Genomic DNA, 25,074 nt, shown 5'->3' with positions numbered 1-25,074 from the left:
AATACTTTTGGCAAAAGGTGTCGCTATAAAGCCCCCCCTCCTGGCACGTTTCTAAGGCTTCGCCTATTCTACTGGCAACAACTCTGATGTGTGTCGAGATTCAAATATACATATATATAATACATTGTAAAATTGTCCATTTGTGATGCCATTTACAACACTTTTGGAGTCGCATTTGGGTGTGTGAAAAGGCCTCAACAATAATGTTGTTCTGAACAGGACAAAAATAGTGTCTATTATTGTTGGAGTTGGTGGAATTGTGGGAAATATTGGCCTGAATGAGGTTGCATTGAGCCCGTGATATTTGCCTGTACCCTCCCTGTGGAGTTCAGCTCGATGGGGTTGGCTTGAGTCAAGCTCTCTAGACGAGATGTTGTGCTGTGGCATCAGGTCTTTGCATGTATGTGAAGGTTCTCGAAAGTATGTGAAAGTGTGTTTGAGAGGATATGAGCAAGAAGACAGGCCACAATGCCAAACGTGTGTGTGCGTCAACGTGTGTGCTGCTGTGATCCTGCAGTGCGCCAGGGGCAAGGTGCTGTTGGAACTGGGCCGACTGAAGGCTGCCTCCTGGATCTCTTCCAGACGCACGTCCCAGGGAAGTCAGGTGTGTAGCCCGCGTCCGACACCTTGTCGGGCTTCCCTGCCACGTCTTATAAACCAGGAGTCCAGCATGCCGAACTCTAACCCAATCGATAGTGCATGATAGCGGACGGGCCAACCAGCGGTGTATTGCTGTGGGCATGTGTGTGTGTGTTACTCATCCATACTGCTTGAAAAAGCAAAGGGAGTCTGTGTCTGCACATCAGCATGCACTCACGTCATGTCACTAACCGAGACGTATGAATGTGCGATGACATAAGTATGTTCTATATTTGTGTATGGGATAGCACCTTCAGCTAACTCTTTCTCCTGTAGATGAGCCACGTGAGCGCCAACAGCAGCACCCCAACCCCCACGCCCCCTGCTGTGGCCCCTGTCCCTTCTCAAACCCTCAACAACAACAGCCGAAATATCAGCGAGCCCAACAATAAAAGCACAGGTACTTCTCGCACCACATTAGCACTGAAAGTACCAGGAAACAGCCATAAAACCGCCATAAATCAGCCTTAAAACAACACGTTTCTTATCTGTCGACAGCTAGCGCTGGTGCTTAGAGAGTGCCTCTATAGTTAAGAGCGTGCTTGTGATTTGTTCTCTTCTGTTGTTTGAATGGAAATGGTTTATTCTTAGTCTATTTAAAGTAAAGTTGCAGTCACATTTACCGTTGTTCAGTGTGAAATTTCAAAGGTGAAATGCTGTCATGTCATTAGACATCCATGTGTTTGGTCATTTTGCGTGAGGGCGAAAGTTTTCCCCATGCAGTAGAAAGTTGCTTGCTTTGAAACTTAAATGACTTTGTGAGCTGTGCTTCATACATCACTACACTATTGACAATAAAAGTATTATATGTATTGTATTATATTTAAAAAAATAAAAATGGCCCTTTTTTGCCCCAAAATTTCTCTAATGTGATCGCACCTTAAGCCATCTTTTAGCAACCACTTTTATTGCCATCGAGCGGTAGCTCATGGGTCACTTGTTGTGGGGTTCAGTCTGGGAATATTTATATAATGCAAGTTAATACATAACACTTTTACCTGTTGCTGGAACTGGTACAGATCTACAAAGTAGGTATAGTTAACGCTGATAAACACAAAATGGCTAAAAAAATACTGGTAATCTGTCAGATATATTGGTATGCACACTGCCTATAACTGCCTATATAGTTTGCCTATAACACTTCTTAACTTTTGGTTTCGTTACTAATTCTAAATTCTTGCGGATTCAGGTTCAGGTACCAAAATATTCACATGTAACAAACAAATCAACCATTTTCTGGCCACAACAGTACCCTTTGTATAGAAACATACTTTATGAAAGTACGCAAATCAGGGGCGAATGTTTCGCGGATGTATTTTAAACCTGTGGTCCCATTTAACATGATTGTTTGGGTTATTGTGGCAGTGACTAACTCACACACATCAACCAAGTAGATTTAGTTATGGTCAGACACAAAATGAATGGATTTTGGCCAATTTATCTGGATATATTGTGTCTCTAGTTCCAACCTACATGACCAATGCATGAGCTTTACCACTGTTGTGTTCCTCATTGTGGAACTCATAATAGTTACATTTCTAATTAACGAAACTGGATTAAAACATTTCAATCTCTTGAAGGGTTGTTTTCTGAAAGTTAGTGTCTGATATTTTATCCCTCCAGGGATAGAGCCAGGCGTTCGGACAGTGGAGATCACACGGGTAAGATTGTTTGCCTCTTTATATAGTGCTCAGGAGTTGAATTTTTAGTGCGCCCTCAGCAGTGACTTTGTCTTGCTTTCTCAGGGTCCCACCGACGCTTTGGGTGTCAGTATAGCGGGCGGTAAGGGCAGTCCGCTGGGCGACATCCCCATCTTCATTGCCATGATCCAGGCCAATGGCGTGGCTGCCAAGACGCATCGCCTCAAAGTACATCATCCTTTCTTTTCCCGTTCCTTTCTGTTGCTCACTTTCCACATTAGTCTTGTGTAAATCAGGCTGAGAGTTGTTGATTAAGCATTATACAGTGGTTTGGGTGTGAAGGGCGCTGCTGGGGATTGGGTTTGTATCCATGTGAATGAATTTCAAGCATTTTTCCTTTAATGTACCTCTCTTAGGTAGGTGACAGGATTGTGAGCATCAATTCTCAGTCTCTGGATGGCTTGACTCACGGAGACGTCGTAAATATACTGAAGAATGCCTACGGCACCATCGTCCTCCAGGTAAACGTTGCACTCAATAATACTGTTTGTTCATTAAATGTCTCAAACTTTCAGATGTTAACTCTTCGCGTTTATTTGCAGTGGCTTAGTTAATGATGTAGACCATGGCAAACAAATCAACCAATTTCTGGCAAAGTACTTTAGGGCCAAAAACAGGCACTGTCGTTTCGGCAAGTCCATTGTACGTACTTAACGTGCATTTCTTGCGTTACTTTTGCGGTAACTTATTTTAACTAATTTGCTCAGCAAGATTTTCTTCAAATTGTTGTCTGATATGACAGTTTAGAATATTGTGTTTGTACTTTCGTTTTTGCGGTAGCTCTGTATATTTCCATGACATCGCTGTCGAAGTGTTATTAACTGATGAAGTGATTTTACTTATTGTAGAGTTAACGAACGTTATCATGAGTATTGTAATGTTTGAAGCGGAAGGCAGAATAAATGTCTGTAGACCGGGAAGATTTTAAAATGAGCGGCTCATTTATAAATCTGTAAGATCTTACCTTCATGCTGTGGAAATACAAACCGGAAGACAGAACACAACGAGCGCAGAGCTGAAAAGGGGCGGGGCTACATATGGTCTATAGCGCCCCCTTGTGTTGCGTTATAAATTATTTGATTTGTGAAACTTAGTTTGATTTGCTAGAAGTTTACGTACTGACTTTGACTCTTCTTCTAAACAGTTTTTGATAAGCTAGTTTAACGAAGTGCCAAGGCTGCCAGTCGTGCACCCACAATTCAAATTAGCTACAGCGTTCTCGCTCGCTGACTAGCTAATGAGGGAACTCGCATTAGGTAATGTGATTTAAAGACAGTGTACTTGTTAACAGGATCACGGCAGACAGTCCGTGGGTTGAAGTCGAGCTCTAAAGAAGCCGCTGGCGCTGAACAGACCCTCCGACCCGTCTGGTGTGGTGCGCGATATCCCCCACATTTATTTCAAATGTTTTAGGAGTTGTTTGGTGGGTTTCTTCTTAATCCCCAGAAATTTCCCGTAACCCACCGCCAGTTTGATAATAGCACCTTAAGTTTGCATGTGGAGTTCGTATATGAGAACTGTTAGCATTGTTGGTAGATATCAGATACCATGGTACAGAAAAATTGCTCATCTAAGAATACCATGGTATTACCATGGTACTTTTTTTGTAAGTGGTGTATTGTAGCATTTTTGCATGTAGTATCAGTGATGTGTGTATACACGCTTGTATTGTGTGCTGTTATTGCTATGCAGAGCCGCCGTGTGTATATGTTCTGTACGGTTATCAGTGTGTGTTAGCGGAGTCGGTGCATCGAAGGACAGTGTGCTGTGTATATGTGTGAGTGTGTGTTTGTTTGGACTCATGGTTGTGTGTGTGTGTGTGTGAGAGTGGTTGGTGCTGTGTCACTGGGCTGTTATCAGCCGTGTGCAGCTGTGCGGCGGTTGCACGCGGGTTGCCAGATAATCCCAGTTCTTTATGCAAATGTGCCGTTATCTGCGCGGTTCCAGGAGGAATGCACAGGGCTTTTAAACAGGGGAGCCCAGCCTGCAAAGCCCTGATTACAGCAGCTCAGAGAGCAATTATTGTTTAGCTCTCTCTCTCTCACACACATACACACTCACTCTCTCTCGCTCGCTCATTCATTCCCTCTTCACTCGTTTGAGAGAGCATTTTTCTCTCTCTCTCTCTCTCTCTCTCTCTCTCTCTCTCTCTGGCTGCTATATGTTTAATTGGACACATGTAATGCCCTATGCTATTACTCATGTCACAGAAATCAGACAATTTGATTCTGTTTTGTTGTTTTATAGCATTTTTAGCCCCTGCAAAGCCATTCTGGCCATGATCATGTGCTTTTCTTTGAGAAGTTTAATGTTGCACCCTACTGAAGTATTTATCTTTCACAAACTCTCCCACATTAGCTAAGTTTCCATCCAAAGTTGTGAATTTAACTTGTGTGTAAAATGGGAATATCGCATAAAACATTTGCGAATAAAGCAGCGTTTCCATCCAGTGAGTTGAAGAGAACAAAATCGTTACTTCCTGATAAACTGGTGCTAAATATCACTAAGAAAAGTTGGAGAAGCCACTGTATATAATTATTTTTGTATATAATAAAGTACTTGCGCCTCAGAGCGTTTAGACGAAACACAATAAATGCATTTCGGAGGAAGATGCCTGCTGTTTGTAACGTAGTAAAAAAATATATATATATATATATATATATATGTGTGTGTGTGTGTGTGTGTGTGTGTATATATATATATATGTATGTGTGTGTGTGTGTGTGTGTGTGTGTGTGTGTGTATGTATGTATATATATATATATATATATATATATATATATATATATATATATATATATATATATATATATATATATGTATATATATATATGTATATATATATATATATATATGTATCGACCAAAACACATCTTAATACCAGGTGTAAACAGGGCCACTGAAGCCCACTAGCAACTTGAAGCATAGCAACGTGCTGAAAACCACTTCAACTGCATAGCAACACCTTAGTATCAACACAGTAAAATGTGCTAAAAAACTACCCCTTGTAACAGCATTGCGACACTTTAGCAGTGGCATAGCAGTGTGTTAAAATACCTCAGAAAACCCAGCAAATGCATACCAGTGTGTTAAAAAGCACTCAAACCTCATAGGAACCACATTGCAACTTATCCGCTGGATCAAACAAGTGTGAGAAAACTACTCAGACCCCCAAAGCAACAACATAGCAACACCTTAGCAGCAGCATAGCAACACATAGCATAGTAACGTAGTCAATATTACTTAGAACACTCTGAAATGTCATTGCATTGCAGTGCCATGGCATCCACTCAGAACACCATAGCAACACCCTGGCAAACACCCAGAATGACATCTACCAACTATATAGCAACTGCCCTGGTATTAATTACAGGACTTGTTTAAAACAAAAAACTCCGCCATTTATCAGTCATTTATAGGCTATTTACCCTGACACCCTAGCAACCACCTAAAACACCCTAGCAACGTGGCAGAGAGTTTTGTATGGACAATAACTATCTTTCTTTTTTATCACTCTTTCTTTCTTTTTCCCGCTCTTTTTGTCTTTTTTTTAACCACTTTTTTTCTTGCTCGTGTTTGTTTTTATCATTCTTTTTTTGTTTTTCAATTTTTTTTTTTCTCAATCTCTTTTTTCATCCTTTTTTTGCTCTTTTATCTCTTTCTTTCTGTCTTTTTCTTTCTGTCTCTTTCTTTCTGCTTCTTTCTGTCTTTCTCTTTCCGTCAGTAGGTGTATGTGAGATAGCAACTGTGATGACTTGGGAGTGTTTCTCTCCTGTTTTTGACTTGTTTATTAATTAGCTTTTGTTTATTGTTGTGTATTTTACTTTTAATTGCCTTGCCGTTAATTAAATATGCAAATTAATATACCACTGCCCTCATAGCAAGCCCAGAGTTTAATGGAAGAGGAAAATGTAAATGAAACATGACAGGAAAAGGCATTTTTGATTCTGATGAAGGAGACCGAGGTTTGATGAACAGCGCCCAAGCGATCATTCGCCAACAGTCGCCAAGAAGAACATTAAAGGGCTGTTAGGATGCATTTCAGTGCCAAAACACACACAACATAGAGAGCAGTTTTCTGTTATCTACAGGCAGACAGTCATTTGTGAAAACACACACACACGTCTGAATGAAAGTAAACACCTCCAGTGGGTTTCAGAACATTAAGTCATTAATCGAACTGTAATGTTTGACGGTGTCCGTCTGTGATTGACAGGTGGTGGCTGACACCAACATCAGTGCCATAGCCAGTCAGGTGGAGAGTCTGTCCAGTAGCTCCACCCCCAGCACCAACCCAGAGGTCCGGCCGGTGGAACCAGAGTGAGTGACATCACCGTCCAGCAGTCACATGACAACAAGACTTTCACACATTCTGTTACAGTAGTCTCAGCTGATTGCATATGATTTTGTCCTGTGTTTGCGTGATTTTAACAGGACGCCCAAGCCAAAGATCATCACTCTGGAGAAGGGCTCAGAGGGGCTGGGCTTCAGTATCGTTGGCGGCTTTGGGAGTCCACATGGAGATCTGCCCATCTACGTTAAAACAGTCTTCAGCAAGGTAATTCTTAGGATCATCAAGGTCTGTCTTCATTTACAGATGAAATTAAACTAAATGTACTTGGACACCAGAGCCATGGCCTAGTGGGAAGCACACGTGCTCTGATAAATGGAGACGTGTTGCTCATGTGGGCAACAACATTTTGAATCCAGCTCGCAACATCCTATTTATCCCATTCTCCCATCCTGTCTCTTCATTTTCTAATTGTACTAAATACGATTTTTGATAGTTTTGGCCAATTAAGTTTATTTGACATTTTAAATATATTTTAGCTGCTTAAGCAATATAAATTGTAGCAGTGTTGTTATTGTTAACTGAAACTATAAATATTAGATGAAAAGCTGAAACTGAACATTTTAAATGATTCCTTTTCAGCTGAGAGAAATAATACATTTAAGTTGAAGTACTAAAATTATTAAAACTGAAATAGAAATAAATAAATTACAGTTTAATGGAAATAATTACAAAAAACAATGAAAATGACTAAATGAAACCAAAAAATATTAATTAAAAAATATAATAGTATATAAATAATTCTAAAAGAGCACTGGAATGTCGTATATGTTTAAGCAATATAAATGAAGTAATATTGCTTTTTTATTACCGGCTTATAAAATAAAAACATTTGCAGACACTTGCATATTTTTCTGTGATATGTTCAGAACCCTGCACCAGTAATGTCTGTACAATATTTAAAGGTGAGTGTTGCGCTGTGGCCACCAGGGAGCAGCACAGAGCTCGGTTTCACACACACACATATCCAGAGATAAGACGCTTCATATTCTCCTAGAAACAATGCATGTTTTGTGTTTACCTGATATGATTTTTCTAATGACTCTACCAACCTCTCTGGAGGTCTGTGAATGCCGTGCAGGGGTCCTTGGACATATGAAACATTTTTTATATATATATATATATAATTTAAATATTGTTTAAAAAAATTTGGTACATTTAATGATCTGTTAAGCATTATTGAAAATAATAATGGTCAGTTGTGGTCATTTAATTCTGTAAATGAATAAATAATTCTGTTGTCCTCCTACCTGCAGGGGGCAGCGGCAGTGGACGGGCGTCTGAAGCGTGGAGACCAGCTGCTGTCGGTCAACGGAGAGAGTCTAGAGGGCGTCACACACGAGCAGGCCGTGGCCATACTGAAGAAGCAGCGGGGAAGCGTCACACTCTCTGTGCTCTCCTAACAAACACTACATCTACTGAAAAACACACATTCCTTTCACACATCTTAAAGAGACTCTTTGTGTCAGCAACGGCTGTTATTCGGCCACTTTACTTCCTGATATGGAGAATGTTTGCACTCAATCGTTTAAACTGCGCCTGTTACTGTTTGTGCACCTGCTATCGAAATCGATTAGAAAAATACTCATAAAGGGAATTTATTGTATCGTCTTTGTCTTAGTCATGGACCTGTAGCCTCTCCACTGGTGAATGTGAGCGGTGAATTATGGGGCGATATTACAGATGATTATGTTGATGAAATGAGTGCTGGTAACTCAAGACCAGGAGGAAAAATTACAGTGGTAGACACACTAACACACACTTTATTAGTGATATCATTTCAGTGCACATATGACAACTTTTAGTGTGGTTGTCCCGATTTTGTTTCGTGTAGTTAAAATGAATACGTACTCGACAAACCCGCCTTATTTTCAAGAAATCTGATGAATAGAGATGAATTCATGAACGAGCGTTAATAAGGGACGATAGACGTGCCTTGAAACAGGCAGATCATACTGTGTTGGGATGTTTTGTTTAGCTAGTATTAGATATTAGTATCATTTCAATCAAAATCTTTACATTGCAGGGTAGTTTTGTGAGTATTTCAAAAACTGGTATGACTGACTTCTGTGCAGCTTAAAATGAGATATTTTGCAGAATGTTCACGCTGCTCTTTGCCATACAATGAAAGTGGATGGGGACTGGAAGTTTTGAGCTTCAGAAATGACATAAATACCCATTAAAGTATCTCAAAAGTTGACTCGTGCGCTACAGTTCAACTCTTTGGAAGTCGTATGCTTGCTTTTCGAGAGGAATAGACTGACATTTTGTCTTCTGCACACAAAGCTATTATTGTAAGTCGTTTTTCCCTTACAATCTTTCCTGAAATTAAAATTTCAAACAGTTCTTCACATAAAGCTATTACATGGCTTCAACATTTTTGTCCTTTTTGGAGCGTGACTGTCCCAGTCCCCATTCACTTTCATTGTATGGAAAAAAGCAGCTTTAGCATTCTTCAAAATATGTCCTTTTAGGTTCCACAGAAGAAAGTAAGCCATACGGGTTTGGAATGACACAAATAATGACTATTTTAATTTCTGGGAGAGCTAGTCCACTGTATCATGTTGCTATTGTGTATCGAGATTTCAAAAATGACAGAAATCCTTATGAATAACATAGTTTTTTATTACGTTTTTGTAATTTCATTTGTAATTCAATTGCACACCTTTGTCATTTCATTGTAAATATGTAATTTATTTCCTTTTTAGGGTGTTTTTGCATCACTTTTGTCTTCATGAAGATGTCTCGCATATCCTAGTTTGACACCGTGTGTGTCTGTGTGTCACAATATGAGGATATCCTGTGTCAGTGTCTGTCCTAGAGGAAGTGTAGCAGGCTCTTGAGAGACTATCAGACCTCTCCAGGTTGTAGACAGCGTATGGAAGCCTCGTCCAGACCGTCGTCTCCACTAGGATTTCGTAAGCATACTATGCCTCTTGAATTCTCGTGCCATGTGGACAGTGTGTTCTGAACTGTCCAGCGCTGCGTCCCTTTAAAAAGATTGCCTGTCTTCCCCTTTATCCTTCAAGAAAATGCAACACCCCAGTCCGCTACCTTCCACTAGATCTTTACATTTGGGCTTGAATCATATGATTCTTCAACTCGCACTCAGATGACTCAGCGGTCGAGGTTAACGCTGTAGTGACACCGTTATATCGGCCATTTTTCTGTCAGTGTAATGTTTTTAAAGTCCAAAGAAACCTTTTAGTTGAATTCATACATAAGATACAGATCGAAGCCTGGAATAAAGCTGATTTATTAACATTTACAAAAGTGGTCATTATGGTCTGTGGCTTTATTTTGGACAAGTAGAATTTATCTAAAGTGTCAGAAAATAAAGTTATTTCAATTTTAAACATATTTTTTGACTTCTAAATTCTGATGTCTGTGGGAAAAAAGATTATAAAGAGAAATCTCTGCCTGTTTCAGATCTTTACCTGTAAAATTATCATTAGGTTTTATTTGAATTTTTAAGGCACGAAAAACCTTCACACCAGCCATTTCTGCATTAGTTTACTACTATTTAAATGTTTGGGGTCAGTAAGATTTAAAAAAAAAAATTCTTTGAAAGAAATAATTTTATTGAAAAAGGATGCATTAAATTGATCAAAAGTGACAGTAAAGACGTATAATGTTACAAAAGATTTCTATTCCAAATAAATGCTGTTCTTTCTTTACATCAAAAAGTGTCCTGGTTTCCACAAAACGTTTGGTAACACTTTACTTGAATGGGGTGTGCATAAGACTGACATGACACCTTCATAATCATGACATGACACATGTTATGAATATGTAGGAGGTTTTATGCATGTTTATGACAACTGTCATTAAGTGTCATTCTCTCAATTATGAATTTTTCTTTATGACATCTTGACATAAACCAATACATCATAATCTGTCATAAATGTGTCATAGACATGATGACATAGCAGATTAATCATCAAACTTAAACTACTTAGTATTATGGGTTAACATTACATTAAACTGTCATGTGGTTGGTTTTGACATTGGCTGTCATGATACCATTATAATTGTGTCATGAATATATTTCTGACCACTTTTTTTTTTATGACAAATTCAATTTGTACCACTGGAAAAAAAAAAAGTGGTCAGTAATATAATGTAATGTTAACCCATAAAGCTAAGTGGTTTCTTAAGTTTGATGATTAATCTGCTTGTTTATGACATATTTATGACAGGTTATGCTGTCTTGGTAATGTCAAGTTGTCATGACAAAGACACTGACAGGTTATGATGTATTGGTTTATGTCAAGTTGTCAAACAATGTTATCTTTGCATTAACAATGACATTATTGAGCGAATGACATTAAATGACAGTTGTCATAAACATGCATAAAACCTCCTTCATATGCATGACATGTGTCATATCATGATTATGAAGGTGTCATGTCAGTCTTATGCACACCCCTTCAAGTAAAGTGTTACCAAACGTTTTTTAAACATTAATAGAAAATGTTTCTTGAGCAGCAAATTAGCATATTGGAATGATTTCTGAAGGATCATGTGATACTGAAGACTGGACTAATAATGCTGAAAATCACAGGAATAAATTGCATTTTAAAATATATTCAAATAGAAAGCTGATGGTTTGAATTGTAGTAATATTTCACAATATTACTGTTTTTACTGTATTTTTTTATCAATAATTGCAGTCTTGGTGAGCAGAAGAGAAACGTACTTCAAAAACATTAAAATTCCTAACGTCCAAAAAGTATATTGATTTTTAATTATTTTTTGAAAGAGTCTTGCACAACAAATATCTGTAAGATACTGAATTTCTAATATTAAATAATGTTAACAATTGGTACATCAACAAATGCCCTTTAGAATGAACTAGTTAATGTATAGAGAATTTTTTGTAAAGAAATCTACAAAAATCACTGCTAAACTTACAAGAAAGAGCTGTGTCAGCCATTAAAATGATAACTTATTTCAACAGAACGCAAGGTTAACATGGTGTGCTGACTCTGCTAATTGTGGACATTTCCTTGAAATTACATTGCGGTCACTTTTTCGTCAGTTTGGTGAACGATCACGCTCTCATATGCGTTAGGGCCGTCGCTGCTCCTGAAAAACAAGTGCCAGGTCCAGTGTTAATAGCATTTTAAAGGGAATATTCACTATTTTAATCATTAACATTATATTAACATAATCAGATGAGGTGTTTCTTCAGGTTGAACATGATTTCAGGCCATATAAACAGCATGAGCAGTATCAGTAATGATAGTTTATCTGTTTTCCCCAGGAATGTCTATTTATAGTATTGAATCGCTTTATTACGGCTGTATTAGTATTATTACCTGACTGCGTCAAGAGTGGTTTCATGGGTTGATGATCCATTGGTCATGGCGTATTCGTTGGGTACGACTGCTTCTGATTTGCTTTAGTCAAAAAGAAAAACGGATTAAAATGTGGTGTTTAAACACACCAGATTTGGAAACTAGTTGCTAAATAGAATTGTGTATTATGTGTACCAGCCTATATAGATCAATAAACATGAATTACTTTATTACTTTCATTTAAAACAAATTAATAATGAGAAAAATTAAGGATATTATACACTTAAAAAAAAATAAAGGTTCTTTATTGGCATTTATGGTTCCACGAAGAACCTTTAACATCCATAGAAACCTTTCATTGCACAAAAGGAAAAGGGTTCTTTTTAGATCATTAAAATGTTCTTCACACAAAAAAGGTTCTTTTAAAAACTGTTTGTGGAAAGGTTTCTTCGGGGAACCCAAAATCACTGTGATCAATATGTTGACAAGTTGATCAATTGACAATATGACGACAACATATATTTTTACATTGTTTTAACTCATCAAAATAAGTTGAGCAATTTTCAACTTTTTTATATTTACACTAGATTCAACTCATTTTAAGTCCGTTTAATGTAATTTAAGTTGAAATGACTTAAACAGCCAAGTTGATTGTACTTAAAACTTTAAGGCACCCAAAAATGAAAGTTCTGGCAATATAGGCTACGCATCGTCATGATTGACTTTCCTATGCGATACATATAGGCCTATATCTATATAAAAAATAAACAAATAAATAAAAACAGATGAAAGTCATACAGGTTTGGAACGACCTTAGGGTGAATAAATTGTCTGAACTGTCCTTTTTAGGAAAACTCTGTACCCTTAATATTAAAAATGCTACTGATTTCAGCGTGGCAACAGATTACCTTGGGGTTTCACACCATGCTTTGTTTACAAGGAAGGCGATGAAGATGAGAAAGAGGAACACCCCAACGGCAATGATTCCTGTAAGCCAGTTGGGCAGAGTTTGCTCTGCTTTCTCTAAAAGAGACACATGATAAAACTGTACGTTAAAATACCTAAAACTATTGAAAACCTCACTTTAAATGCTTGATGCTTTTTTTTTCTAGATTTCCCTGCAAAAAATTAATAAATAAACGTGTAAAGGCTGTACCTGCTTGAGCCGCAGCTAGTCCCAGTGTGAGCAGAAGCCAGTGAAGCACAGCGACTGGTTTCCCCATGTTTATTCCTCTTTAGATTCGCAAAAATGTGTTTAAATGTGAAACGCTCAGACCTGAATCCCTGCTTTTCTCTAACCAGGAAACAGTTATCTGAAATTCAATGGAAGAAAAGACAACACCCAGTGGTCCATCCAGGTCGAGTCAATCATTTACCCAGTGCATCGCAAAGGGATAACAGAGATGTGACGAGCGCATGTGAATATGATCATCCGATTCAACTGTTATCAGTCATATCTGATATCAACTACATAAATGTTCATGGCTTCCATAAATACTGCTGTTTTTGTTCTCAAGATGACGGTAGAGTTGTTAATCCAGTGGAGGAAGTCCTATCCCACCGTGCAGATTTAAGAAATGAAGACGCTACATAAGCCGCTAATGTGAGTCTTTAGATTCCCGCGATTACGGAATTTGTCTGGTTAGCATTCCACGGTTTTCAATTAGTAACAGATCATTGAAGACACATTAAACCCACCAGTGCCACTTTGCTCCTGTGGAAGTTACAGTTTAGCTATAGAGTAAAAACAAGCAAGCTTTATAATTGACTCTGATCTGTGTTTTGACCACTACACTTCAGGTGTCTATTATTTTTTTTTATAATTTAACAGTCCGGAGTTAATTATTCCACATTCAGCATAACATTAATGTGTTTATCTCAGGACATTTTTAGGTTTTCATCCCTGAGAAGCGTTCCTACAAGGTGAACGGAGGATGGTGTACACCAAGGTCATTGGTTTGATTCTCGGAAAATGCATGAACTGATAAAACATTGAATTGTAAGTAAATTCACATGCATAAATGCAAGTATTACTGTGAACTCTTTAAAATAAAGGTTCTTTATTGGCATCTATGGTTACATGAAGAACCTTCAACATCCATGGAACCTTTACGTTCCACAAAAGGTTCTTTATAGTTGAAAGAGGTCCTTTAAAAGTCTAAGAATGGTTTTCACTGAAAGGCTCTTTGAGGAACCAAAAATTTTACTTCCATGGCAACGCTGTGAAAATGTAGTGTGGAGTGTAATGTAGAGTGTCTAACACACACTGTACACATTTTACGCTTTTGTTTTTGTAATTATTGTAATGCATACCTTGAATCCAATGCACTGCAAGTCGTTTTAGATAAAAACATGTGCCAAATACATATAAGAACTACTTCTTAAAGTCAGGTGCACATTATGAATGTTTGACTGTATGATGTGATCACAGTGTGATACTTAGTGAAAGCAAATGCATATTGTGCAAAATCAATCGGTTTGGTACCATATGTATTACAGCCAATACTTTGGTCCCAACCGTCCCCGGAAGATCTACACCAGGGGTGTCAAACTCAGGGTTCGTTTACACAACAAAGATGTACTAAAAATCTTTTTCTTTGCATTTTTCGCATTACTGACATTGTCAAAATGATCCCGTTCACACGGATCCCAAAAACGACTAAAATTGCTGTATTCATGCCAGGCCAGTAGTTGGCGATGTCACTTTGTAAAGAAACGCTTCGCGCCTACAGACTGAAATCGTGATACATATTGCACATGACGTCACAGTTTTTTTTCACGAATTCGCGTTTTTGTAGTTTACACAGATTCGATAACGGTATCGGTTTCAAAAACGTGCACTTTGAAACCCGTTTTCAAAAGCTTGCGTTTTTAGGCCCCCCCGAAACACTGTTGTCGTGTAAATGAACACATAAAAAGTTTTACGTTTGAAAACGTTGTCATGTAAACGGCCTCTCGGTTTCTGGAGGGCCACTGTCCTGCAGAGTTTAGCTCAAACCCTAATTTAACACACCTGAACCAGCTAATTAAGCTCTTCAGGATTACTAGAAACTTCCAGGGAGGTGTTTTGGAGCTAGACTCTGCCGGACAGTGGCTAAGGTTTATCGCAAAGGTGAACAAGTCGGAACTAAGCCATCAAAGACACCGCAAAAATCTTTTACGACCCCCAAGATTTGTCTCGAGCAGCAAAATTATACAGTGTTGACTCTGCTTTGGGACAGGCGCACACAGTGCAAGTTCCGACAATCAGGGAGTCATGAGCCCTTACGCACATTACGAGTCATTTTACGTCATAATTACACAGAATCAGTGATACACGTCACAACTGAACAACCTGAAATATTGTAGCTCGTTTGACGTTGTTTACAAATTACCGCAAAAATGGTTTGTCAGCCTCTTGAACGATGCAAACCACAGCGACAGAAGAGGCATTTCTCTCGATGAAAAAGACCTGTCGGCACGACAAAAAGTCTTTTGTAGAGCCTTAAATAATGCCCTCAGACAACACATCGTTGTTAAACACCTCGCTTGACTATCCTACAACAAGTTGATGAATGACTAGTTTGTTTGAACTTGAGGGCATTGCAGACCATCTTCGTCCTCTCTTATTAAACCACAATAGATGAGCGCACATGAAGAGAGCGCTCTTGAGGTGAAGAGTGACAGAGCAAATGATTAACGGACCACAACAGAGAAAAAGAGGTGGAGTTGGATGAGGACCACGATCCGCCCCTCAGGACTCAAGGGACACATGAGCGTCTCTCAGCCCAGAGGAAATTAGCACTGCTTGAAATGCGCACTGCCCTCTCATTAACACCTCGTATAAAAATACCGGCCCGCTCCCCAAGGGAGCCACTTCTGCCGATGGTGTGGAAGATAGCCATGAGAGACCCCAGCGGAGACTCTTTCCACTGGCCCGTCCTGCCTCTGAGAACCAGACCTTCGGGAGGTTCACTGGGACGTCTTTGTCCCAGAAGGAGGGGCATCTTAATTGAATACTCTCTCCCCTTGTCTAGTTATCTCAGGGTAATGGTGGTCTTTATCAGTCGGTAAGCATGTCCTTTTGTTGTGATGGGGCTCCTTTGAGATCCATCCAGGTTGAAGCTCTGGAGCTCCTGTTTGGGGCCACTGGTGGGAAAAAGGCGGATAGCGACTACACCGCAGTTAATTAAAAAGGGAAAAGATGGCGTCAAAAATCCCTGATTGAATCCGTACAACCATTTCAAGAGTGAGCGCACTGGCATTTGAGATGAATGAAGGGACTTAATAGAATTACAGTGTTTTGATGGTGTTTAATCTCTGCTGGGATACACCGTACACACACAGGCCTGTGGATCACGTGGCTTTAGTATTCATGGGAAGCGGACACCATTGAAGATCTTTGCTAATCTTCAATGGACAAATACAACTCTAATTGAGCAGCAGAACTTGATATTGAGCCCACGGTTTAATTGTTTATAGTGAGATTTACCTAATGAGATAAATGAAACATGTTTGTGTTGCGTCTAAATTTTTTGATTCAGACCTGTAATGTAACTTAAGTCTTACTGAAATGACACGTTTGTCATCATTTACTCAACTTTGACTTTATTTATTCTGTGAAACAAATGTTATTTTCCAGATTGTATTGGCTGCTCTTTTCCATTCAGTGATAATTATCTAAACATTGAGCTCCCAAATTACAAAAAAATCACAAACAAATGGATAATATTTATTTATTGCGACTGTTTTGTTTACTCAAAGTAAATAAATAAATAAATATTGGTGAAATAAAAAAGTTAATTTATAAATATGATTATAAATACTATAATAATATTGTAAATTATTATATAATGTTATACATTTTAATATTTATTGATATTAACATTGTGATTTTTCTTGAAAAGTTTTGTAAAATCACCATAATTAAATATTATGATGATTTTGGGGTTTTGGTTCACAATTACTTAAAGAATTTAATTAATGAATTCATTTATTTTTTTATTTTTTTTGGTTTTTATCAAATAAAATTCTATATATATATATATATATATATATATATATATATATATATATATATATATATATATATATATATATATATATATAATATTATTATTATTATTATTATTTTTTTTTTTTATTTATTTTTTTTTTTTATTAAGCACCATAATTGAGTAAATGATTTTATACATTTTATTTATGTTGATTTTTGTCATTTTTGGAGCTCAGTGTATATATATACATATATTTAGACCAACACTTTGGAACAAAATGAGTAAATGATGACCACATTTTCTTTTTAGTAGTCAAGCTATTCATGTTAAACTATAAATATGTAAAATAGTTAAATACTATCAATATTTCTCTCTCAGAGCCAATTTTCCATCCTCATTCTGAACGGCCACAATACTGAGAGTGTAAACGGTGTATTTGTGATGGCACACCTCCTCTTGATATGACACTCATTTAATGGCATAAAAGCTCTATTTCTTTTGTCTAAATGTCTCCCATGTCCTTTAGCTGATAGGACGGAAAGCGTTTGACAAGGTCGTGCACGTATGTGGGTGTGGGTGTGGATCAGCGATCGGTCTGGGAACTGCCCTTGGATCAGTGTTTCACAGTCCCTGCAGGCCCCATGGGGCTAGTAGACCCACCAATGACTTTTTCATTGGCTTTGATTCTTATCAGCCTTTCACACTCATATTCCCAGGGTTTAGACACCCATAGACACCTTGCTATGACCCTGACTGTCCTTACACCCTCAAAATCTTAAAACAAGATAGGCCTTTTCTGTGTTTCTGACGTATTAAGCACCTACAGTATATGTCTTAGACGGAATCTAAATCTTGTTGAAGGTATTCCGTGTTATCACATCCCGCTGTATTCATTTTTCATGTCGGGGATTTAACATTTTGTTCCTTCCATAAAAATACATTGTATTTTTTCTTTAAGTCCTGACTAGCATGAGTGACTTGACAGTATTTTCATACATCTAAGTCCCTTCAATGCAAGATTTTTTTTCTATTTAATCCCTGTGTTTTTGTCAAAACGCTCCACTGGATTTTTTTTTTCCTTCTCTACCTTTACAGTTGTCATGACAACAGAAACGGCTATTATATTTCAGACATTTATATGAACGAAGAAATACTCATGATATCTGACCTGACCTGAATTGTCTATTACATTCAGCATTTTTCATAACAACAGCACACATTTTCAGGTTTGTGTTTTTTATTTTTGTGGGTTTTTATATAAAATTTGTGAGATATAACATTGCATATATTCATAGATAGATTTTCACCTTACAACAAAGGTCTTTCTACTAAATATCACATTAAAATAACCATTTTTTGTTTGTTTGCTCATTTAATACCCAATAAAAGACTTAAAGGTACCAAGACTGGTTACTCAATCCTCTGCTAAAAAGCAGATCAAGTTCATACAAGTCAAATAAAGTGACAGAACGTTACTCAATGAATGCGTCATTGCGAGATGGTCGGGTCGGAGGGGTGTTTTAGCCAAAGAAACGAGTGAATGAAGGAGAGATGGAGATGTGAATTAATGGTGTACCATGATCACAATGCAAAAGAACAGTCTAAAGGAACAAGGGTCATCATTACAGACACACAACATTATCCCGGTTTATCTACACATTCTTGTACCTCCTCCACCATTGTTCTCGAACGATTGTGTTTTGAAACATTATACCGAAAAACCATTTACAAAATGGCGATACTTTTTCCCCCAAATAGCATCGTTGCTATTGCCAATGACGCTAATAATACTTTAAGGTCATATTCCATTGAAATTCCCAGTATGTACACATTTGTCTCAAAGATGCTGCACAAAGCCAAAGCCGGGTCATCATTTACTCACCCTCAATTCGCTCTAAACCTGTAGGACTTTCATCTTCAGCGGAAACAGAAAAGAAGATATTTTGAAGAATGTTTTATCCATACTATGAAAGTCAATGGGGTCCAAAAACCAAAAAAAATTGGACCCCATTGACTTTTATTGTATGGTTCTTAGAATTTTCTTCTTTTGGGCTTCACTTTAGTCTGGTTTTGGAATGACATGAGGGTTTGTAAGTGATGCCAAAATTGTCAATTTTTTTGGTGAACTATTCCTTTTCTAGGACTTGACTTCTCCAAATGCTCTTTTTTTGTTGTAAAAGTCCAGCTGTTTCCAATGACCTCCTTACCAGCGGTGTACCTGATGAGGTGTGGGTACCATTCAATCTTCTGTTTTCTTATCGTTTTCAGGTGGCGATCCTGTCTAAACAACCAAGTGTGGACTAAAGGTCTACCTGACGTTTTCCCCCGTACCAGCGTCTCACCACGGAGGGCACCTTAGCATCGAAGCGTGAAGAGAAGAGCTTAAAAGAAAGTCTTACGTAAGAATATGCTTGCACACGACATACGCTAGTTGAGGTCCATGAAGCACTGCGCCCTCTCAAACCTGGGGCTCCAGAAGTCAGTCCGTCGACACCAACTCAGTCATCGCTGGGTGTTTCCGTCCAGCGGGAGGCTGGAATGATGCAGTCCCTTCGCCGAAGACCTGGACTCCACCGACGAGTCCTGGTCCTCGGTAAAGCTCTCCGGGCTGACGTCCCCGTCCAGCAGGCTCCCGCAGCTGGAGTTTGGGCTCAGCATCTCCTGGAGGAGGTCGTCCCGAACTAGGGTTGCATCTCGGTTGGCCCGGGCTGAGGCATCGCCGCCCACCACGTCGTCCTGGTCATTGAGGAGCTTGGCAAGGAAGTTGATGTACTTCATGGCCAGGCGGAGGATCTCGTTCTTGCTGAGTTTCTTGTCGGGAGGGTGTGTGGGGATGAGCTTGCGCAGCTCGGCGAAGGCACCGTTCACGTTCTGCTGCCGCCAGCGCTCGCGGCTGTTCGTGAAAATCCGCCGCACAACTTTGGGCTGCGAACCTGTACCTGTGAAAGCAGAGAAAACAGAGTTAGGTTCAATTCAAAATACGCGTTTAGAGGTCGAGTCATAACAAATCAGCAGCGTTTAACAACACAGTTGAGTGCTTTAACAGTGGTTTGCTTGTGAACACACCTAAGGTGTTCACTCACTTCTCACTGATAGATTAGCTCTTTATCTCCCCCTATTTAGCCAAGAATTAATTAACCTTTCTATTATCTATGGCATTTTACATTCAATTATTCAGGGCCATTTCTCTTCCTAGACAGCTCTTTTGGAACAAGGCTATCAATGCTTCACTTTGCCTGATGCACCAGTGACTTCATATAATTACACTTATTTAAATGGATTCCCAACATCTTGAGTTAAGGAATAATTTAAAGCATTTTTCGCTATTGTCTTAAAGAGGCAGCGAAGGCAGCGTTACCTTTGATGCTCTTCTATATCATCTAACCGCATATTGTGTCATGCATACCACGTTTTCCGTCTCATTAGAATCCCACATCTCAGTCTCAGCACTCGCAGCCAAACACATTGACTCGTATTTGCATTTTTATAGGCAACTCGCAGCTATCTCTCGTGCGCATACACTGATTTTTTTTTTTTAGGGGTGGTTGGTTCCTATTGGAAACTGTAACCATTTATTTCTCTCGCTTTTTTCATTTCTGTCTTCTGTCTTTGTTTCACAACAATATTTTGTTCTCTGTTTATTTTAAGAGGAAATGCATTTTCATGCAATACAGTATGATGCAACGATATTGGTGACATTTATGTTAAAAAAGATTTATTTTACATATCTTTAATTTGGATGTGCAACTTAAGTGGCATTCCATATTAAAGTGCATGAATATTTGCATGAATTTTTTTCTGAAAATTATTCATTAATAAAATAATTATACGACACAAAGTAACTGTACAGATAAGTAGCCTAAATAAAGACAATCTGAAGTTACTTCGTTTGTTTTTTCTTTTCATTTTCATTTTGCGTGCTCTTTAGTTTTTGCAACAAAAAAAACCCCCTACATATTTTATTTGACCAAACGGTGCCTGATGTCATTTAAAATGGCCGAGAATGAGACCGAGATGATGGAGGGAAATTATAAATGAAAGGAAAAAGAGAAAAGCACAGCCAAAGAGTGGCTTACCATACTTAGAAAGATCTAAAATGGTCCTACCATCGCTGATTTCAACCTCATACGGTACAGGTCTGCGTTTCACTCGATTGCTGGGATACATCCCATACTGTTCCACTTCTCCAGCAAAACCACTGAGGAGAAACAGGCACACAACTCAGTACGGCTGATTCAAGCTTATTAAAATATGAAAAATGGTCCTAAAATGCAGTTTATTCATATACTTCAAATGTCAATAAACAGAGTAAAATAGAATAGAAAGCACTCAAGTACTTCAAGCTTGTAAAATATATATATTTATATTTTTAATGCATTAAATAATGGTCCACAAATGCAGTTTATACATATTTTATACTTCAAATGTCATTAAACAGAATAGAATAGAAAGCACACAAATACTTCAACTGTACAGAAAAAAAGCTTGAAAATATATATAAAATACATTTGAATGCATTAAATAATGGTCCTAAAATGCAGTTTGCTCATATTTATATAGTTAAAATGTCATTTAACAAATTAGAATAGAAAGCAATTAAATTGTACAGAAAAGGCTTGAAAAAGATATAAAAATACATTTTAATGCATTACATTGATCTTTAACATATTCAATTGCTGATGGAGAAAACGAAGTACTTCCATATTTAATATAGATGTAGAATATATAGAATAGAATAGAAACGGAAACGAATAACTAATACATTGACATTGCATTATCAAATGAGGAGAAAACGAACTCTGATAAACGAAATACTAAGAAAATGATAACTCTATTTTTTTATATATATATTAATATTTTCTTTATATAGGCCCTAATTATTTATTTTATGCATTATAAATGTTTCGGGGTCATTCAATATATATTTTAATAGGTTTAATAAATCATTGCATCAGAACTTTAGATTCTGATGGCATCATAGCATATGCTACCGATCATTTCATGCATCATAAAATAAATCATATTATTCAGGCTAGAGCAAGAACATGTTAAAAACGAGAAATTAAAGATCTTTGCAACAAACAAAAACGAGCATGCACAAAAAGACTAAATCCACATTCAAATGCATGCATTATTTTTTTCCATCTTTTAAGTTTATGCATTCGTTTCATATCCTACTTTGCGTGATGCGTAAAAGTGATGTTACCTGTTAATAGTGGCGAGCGGTTGCGTCATGTTGCTGTAGAGCATCGCTCGTGCCGGGAGAGGGAAAGCGGGCGGACTCAACTGCACCATTCGAGTGTCGCTCAGCGGGTCTCTGGGAGGCAGTGGCAGTGGGATCGGTGGTCTGCACAGCTCGGTGGTCTGCACCTTATGGCTGATGTCTGCCTTGAGCTCTCTGCCTTTTATATCCGCGCTCCCTCCTCTCCTGGACAGCTCGATCACCGCCACTTCCTTTTTTAGCTCGGTGGCGTGGTGAGCCGTTTCCTTGGCAACTCCATTAAGGACGCGGCGCTCCTCGGGGAGGTGATGCTCCCCTGTCTCTGCCTTCGTGCCTTCCTGTTTCCCGCATGCGTCCCCCTCCTCTGGCGGGGGGGAACCGCAGCCCTCCGTGCTCGGGCTGAGCGGAAATTGCTCGGATTTCAGTTTTTCCATCATCCTTAAGTCCAGCTCCAGAAAAAAAATCCAAACGCTTATAATTAGTGGTATCCAAAGGAAATTGTAATTCCCAACCAATCCAGCGCCTGTTCAGCTTCTCATCGGAGGTCACCTGTGAAAGCACACACCTTTATGCACATTGATTGAGCGCCAGCGTTTTTACGCGCGTCCTCGCTGCGCGCGTGACTGGAAACACTGACAGTACAGTAATGCAGCTCTATGACAGCACGTGTCATGTGTGTCTCACACAACTGCTGTATCCATGCAAAGGCCTGTGCCATCCATTCTACGAGGATAGACAAGCAGGTTTGCCTAAACGCTCAAATATCTTTTAGGTTAGTGTCTTTTTTTCCCTTGACTTGACCTTGGCCTGTAGCCTATATATCATCATTCTGCTCATGGTATCTGGAGATAAGCGTGTCATACCGGTGTCTTCGTTGGAAAAGAGCTTATCTTCTGCAAACATTGTTCGACATTTATTTAACAGAAAATAATCTGCATAATTATTAGAGGACGAGTTCAATAACACCTTTCCAGATTAGCATATTTAATCATATTACATTTAAATGACAAACATTAATACTATTGTTATTATTTTAACATTAGGCTAATTCATCTATTTTAGCATGATTTCATATATATCAATATGGAGTCATATTAGCGTATTTATGGTGGTGGTGTTATTACTGTCAATAATTTATTTACGTCTTTTCTGAACCTAAAACGAATATTTTTACGTGAGTAATTGCGTCTGTTTTTGAACCTTTTATTATTATTGCATGGTTTTAATGTTATAAATATTTAAATAGTGAATGTATATTAACTTTTCCGGTGACGGTTTATGTTTATAATGGCATTTGTTTGTTAAAATCTGCTGCAATATTTTTGTGCATGTTAATGGTATCTTATAATGTTTTCTTTCTCCAGTGGCATCTATGACTCTTAATAATCTATTGCTTATTTTGTGTGTAAATATAGACTACAAAGATGGCTAAATATTAATACGTCATTCCCAGTTTACACACATTTAGCTACGTCTTTCTGTTTCCTCCGTATAGATATAGTTTATATAATAATGTGTTTTATCGTATTTATATAATGTATTCAAATACTCAGAGTGATTTAACAAAACGAGCTGATTACAGCATTAATAACCGACCAGATATGACGAGAAAACGTTACGTGTTCGGTGTCAAATAGACTAATAATTCGGCAACAAACTTTTAAAAAACAAACAAATAATTCATATTTACCATTTAAGAACTAACTCGACCAAAATGTCAGCTTTAGTTTAATAAATGGTATATCGATGAGATTAGTTGATTTATTGGTGGAGTTATGATGGCTATTATTTTTAAGCACTAAACGGAAATGAGGAAAATAGCAGCCGTGAGGAGAATCGAATCGAAATGAATCGAATTTCTTAACTTTAGATAAAAAGATCATGTCCTAAACGCCCTTTAATTATAAAATAAATGCCAAATCGATATCTGCATTCTGCAGGCTCAAGGGCCTATTTGCTCCAAGACCGAATACAGCCAAATAGAAATGATATAAATCATACCTGAGCTTATATTAATCATCTGGCGTCGATAGAAAGCCTAATTATGACCTGCGTTAGTATCAAATGAGCGCAGAAACACCAATATTCGCCTCTTACCGTCGTCGGGCGGTGGATGTTAGTGTGTGCATGGAGCCATTTTGTGGAGGGTCATCCATGTCTGAGGTTTTAGATGCACTGAAGTGCTGTGTGGAACTGGAAGTGAGGTCTATATAATTCCACATCACGTCCAGCGCGCGCTTCTCAGTATGGGGAGCGGAACACGGGCGCAATGTGGCCAGGCGAGATAAGAGCGCAGTGGCGGCCACTGCGCGCTCGATAAGCCCCTAAACCCATTATTTATGAAATGATTCATTATTATTTTGCTTTTTATCGAGGGCAAATGCGAAGAGAAAAATATAGACTTATATTGTGAATGGATATGCATAAAAAATAACTCAGCAGATTGAGGAGAAAAAAAAAAACGAATGCGTAATATTGTTGAACTGCTTCAGGGGCTCAATCAGAAATTAATTATGCGGCCAATAGTAACACATTTTCAGTGATATCGGCTGGGGGTGTAAGCTTGAAAAGTACCATTAGCGGCTGTTTGTTTTTACACATTTCAGCGTTTTCGGGCGTTCAGAATCAACTGGAAATCGTGTAGCGGCAGCCTATGACCCTCCCTCACTGAGTAAAACATGTTTATGAAGGTAGACACACGAAAACGAACTAGCCTAACTGTTGTGAATACTGCACAGACATAATTGCTGCTGTTTTTAATGGTTATTTCAGGTGGCGGTCGATTTAATTCTTCACATTTATTTTGTCTCATTTACCTGTTTTAGTAGTTTCTTTATAGACCAGTACAAATAAATATATTTATTAAGGATGCACAATATATCATTAT

The 25,074-nt window shown here is 38.2% G+C and overlaps 3 protein-coding genes across 3 annotated transcripts in view; 1 reads left to right on the top strand and 2 right to left on the bottom strand.

Moving 5' to 3' along the window:
- patj (PATJ crumbs cell polarity complex component) overlaps positions 1 to 9,963 on the top strand; it is a 126,020-nt gene extending 116,057 nt beyond the window's left edge. The window contains exons 42-50 of the mRNA XM_084417002.1: positions 518 to 604; positions 916 to 1,039; positions 2,263 to 2,300; positions 2,385 to 2,507; positions 2,696 to 2,800; positions 6,556 to 6,659; positions 6,774 to 6,897; positions 7,947 to 8,806; positions 9,100 to 9,963. Of these exons, the coding sequence (XP_084273128.1) occupies positions 518 to 604; positions 916 to 1,039; positions 2,263 to 2,300; positions 2,385 to 2,507; positions 2,696 to 2,800; positions 6,556 to 6,659; positions 6,774 to 6,897; positions 7,947 to 8,093 (852 nt within the window). The 3' untranslated portion in view covers positions 8,094 to 8,806; positions 9,100 to 9,963. The remainder of the gene's footprint in view (positions 1 to 517; positions 605 to 915; positions 1,040 to 2,262; positions 2,301 to 2,384; positions 2,508 to 2,695; positions 2,801 to 6,555; positions 6,660 to 6,773; positions 6,898 to 7,946; positions 8,807 to 9,099) is intronic.
- A 565-nt stretch (positions 9,964 to 10,528) lies between these two features.
- Positions 10,529 to 13,351, bottom strand: pdzk1ip1 (PDZK1 interacting protein 1). Its single transcript, XM_084415911.1, has 4 exons — positions 13,147 to 13,351; positions 12,899 to 13,013; positions 12,012 to 12,092; positions 10,529 to 11,778 (listed from the first exon to the last, which is right to left on the bottom strand). The coding sequence occupies exons 1-4, from the start codon at positions 13,211 to 13,213 to the stop codon at positions 11,706 to 11,708; spliced, it is 336 nt and encodes a 111-aa protein (XP_084272037.1). The 5' UTR covers positions 13,214 to 13,351; the 3' UTR covers positions 10,529 to 11,705.
- A 4,860-nt stretch (positions 13,352 to 18,211) lies between these two features.
- tal1 (T-cell acute lymphocytic leukemia 1) lies at positions 18,212 to 24,386 on the bottom strand. Its single transcript, XM_084415738.1, has 4 exons — positions 24,285 to 24,386; positions 22,173 to 22,736; positions 21,073 to 21,164; positions 18,212 to 19,905 (listed from the first exon to the last, which is right to left on the bottom strand). The coding sequence occupies exons 2-4, from the start codon at positions 22,622 to 22,624 to the stop codon at positions 19,469 to 19,471; spliced, it is 981 nt and encodes a 326-aa protein (XP_084271864.1). The 5' UTR covers positions 22,625 to 22,736; positions 24,285 to 24,386; the 3' UTR covers positions 18,212 to 19,468.
- Positions 24,387 to 25,074: the final 688 nt, after the last annotated feature.

This window comes from Rutilus rutilus (assembly GCF_951802725.1).
Source record: "Rutilus rutilus genome assembly, chromosome: 8".
Taxonomy (NCBI): domain Eukaryota; kingdom Metazoa; phylum Chordata; class Actinopteri; order Cypriniformes; family Leuciscidae; genus Rutilus; species Rutilus rutilus.
This window is presented reverse-complemented; position numbering and strand designations above follow the sequence as displayed.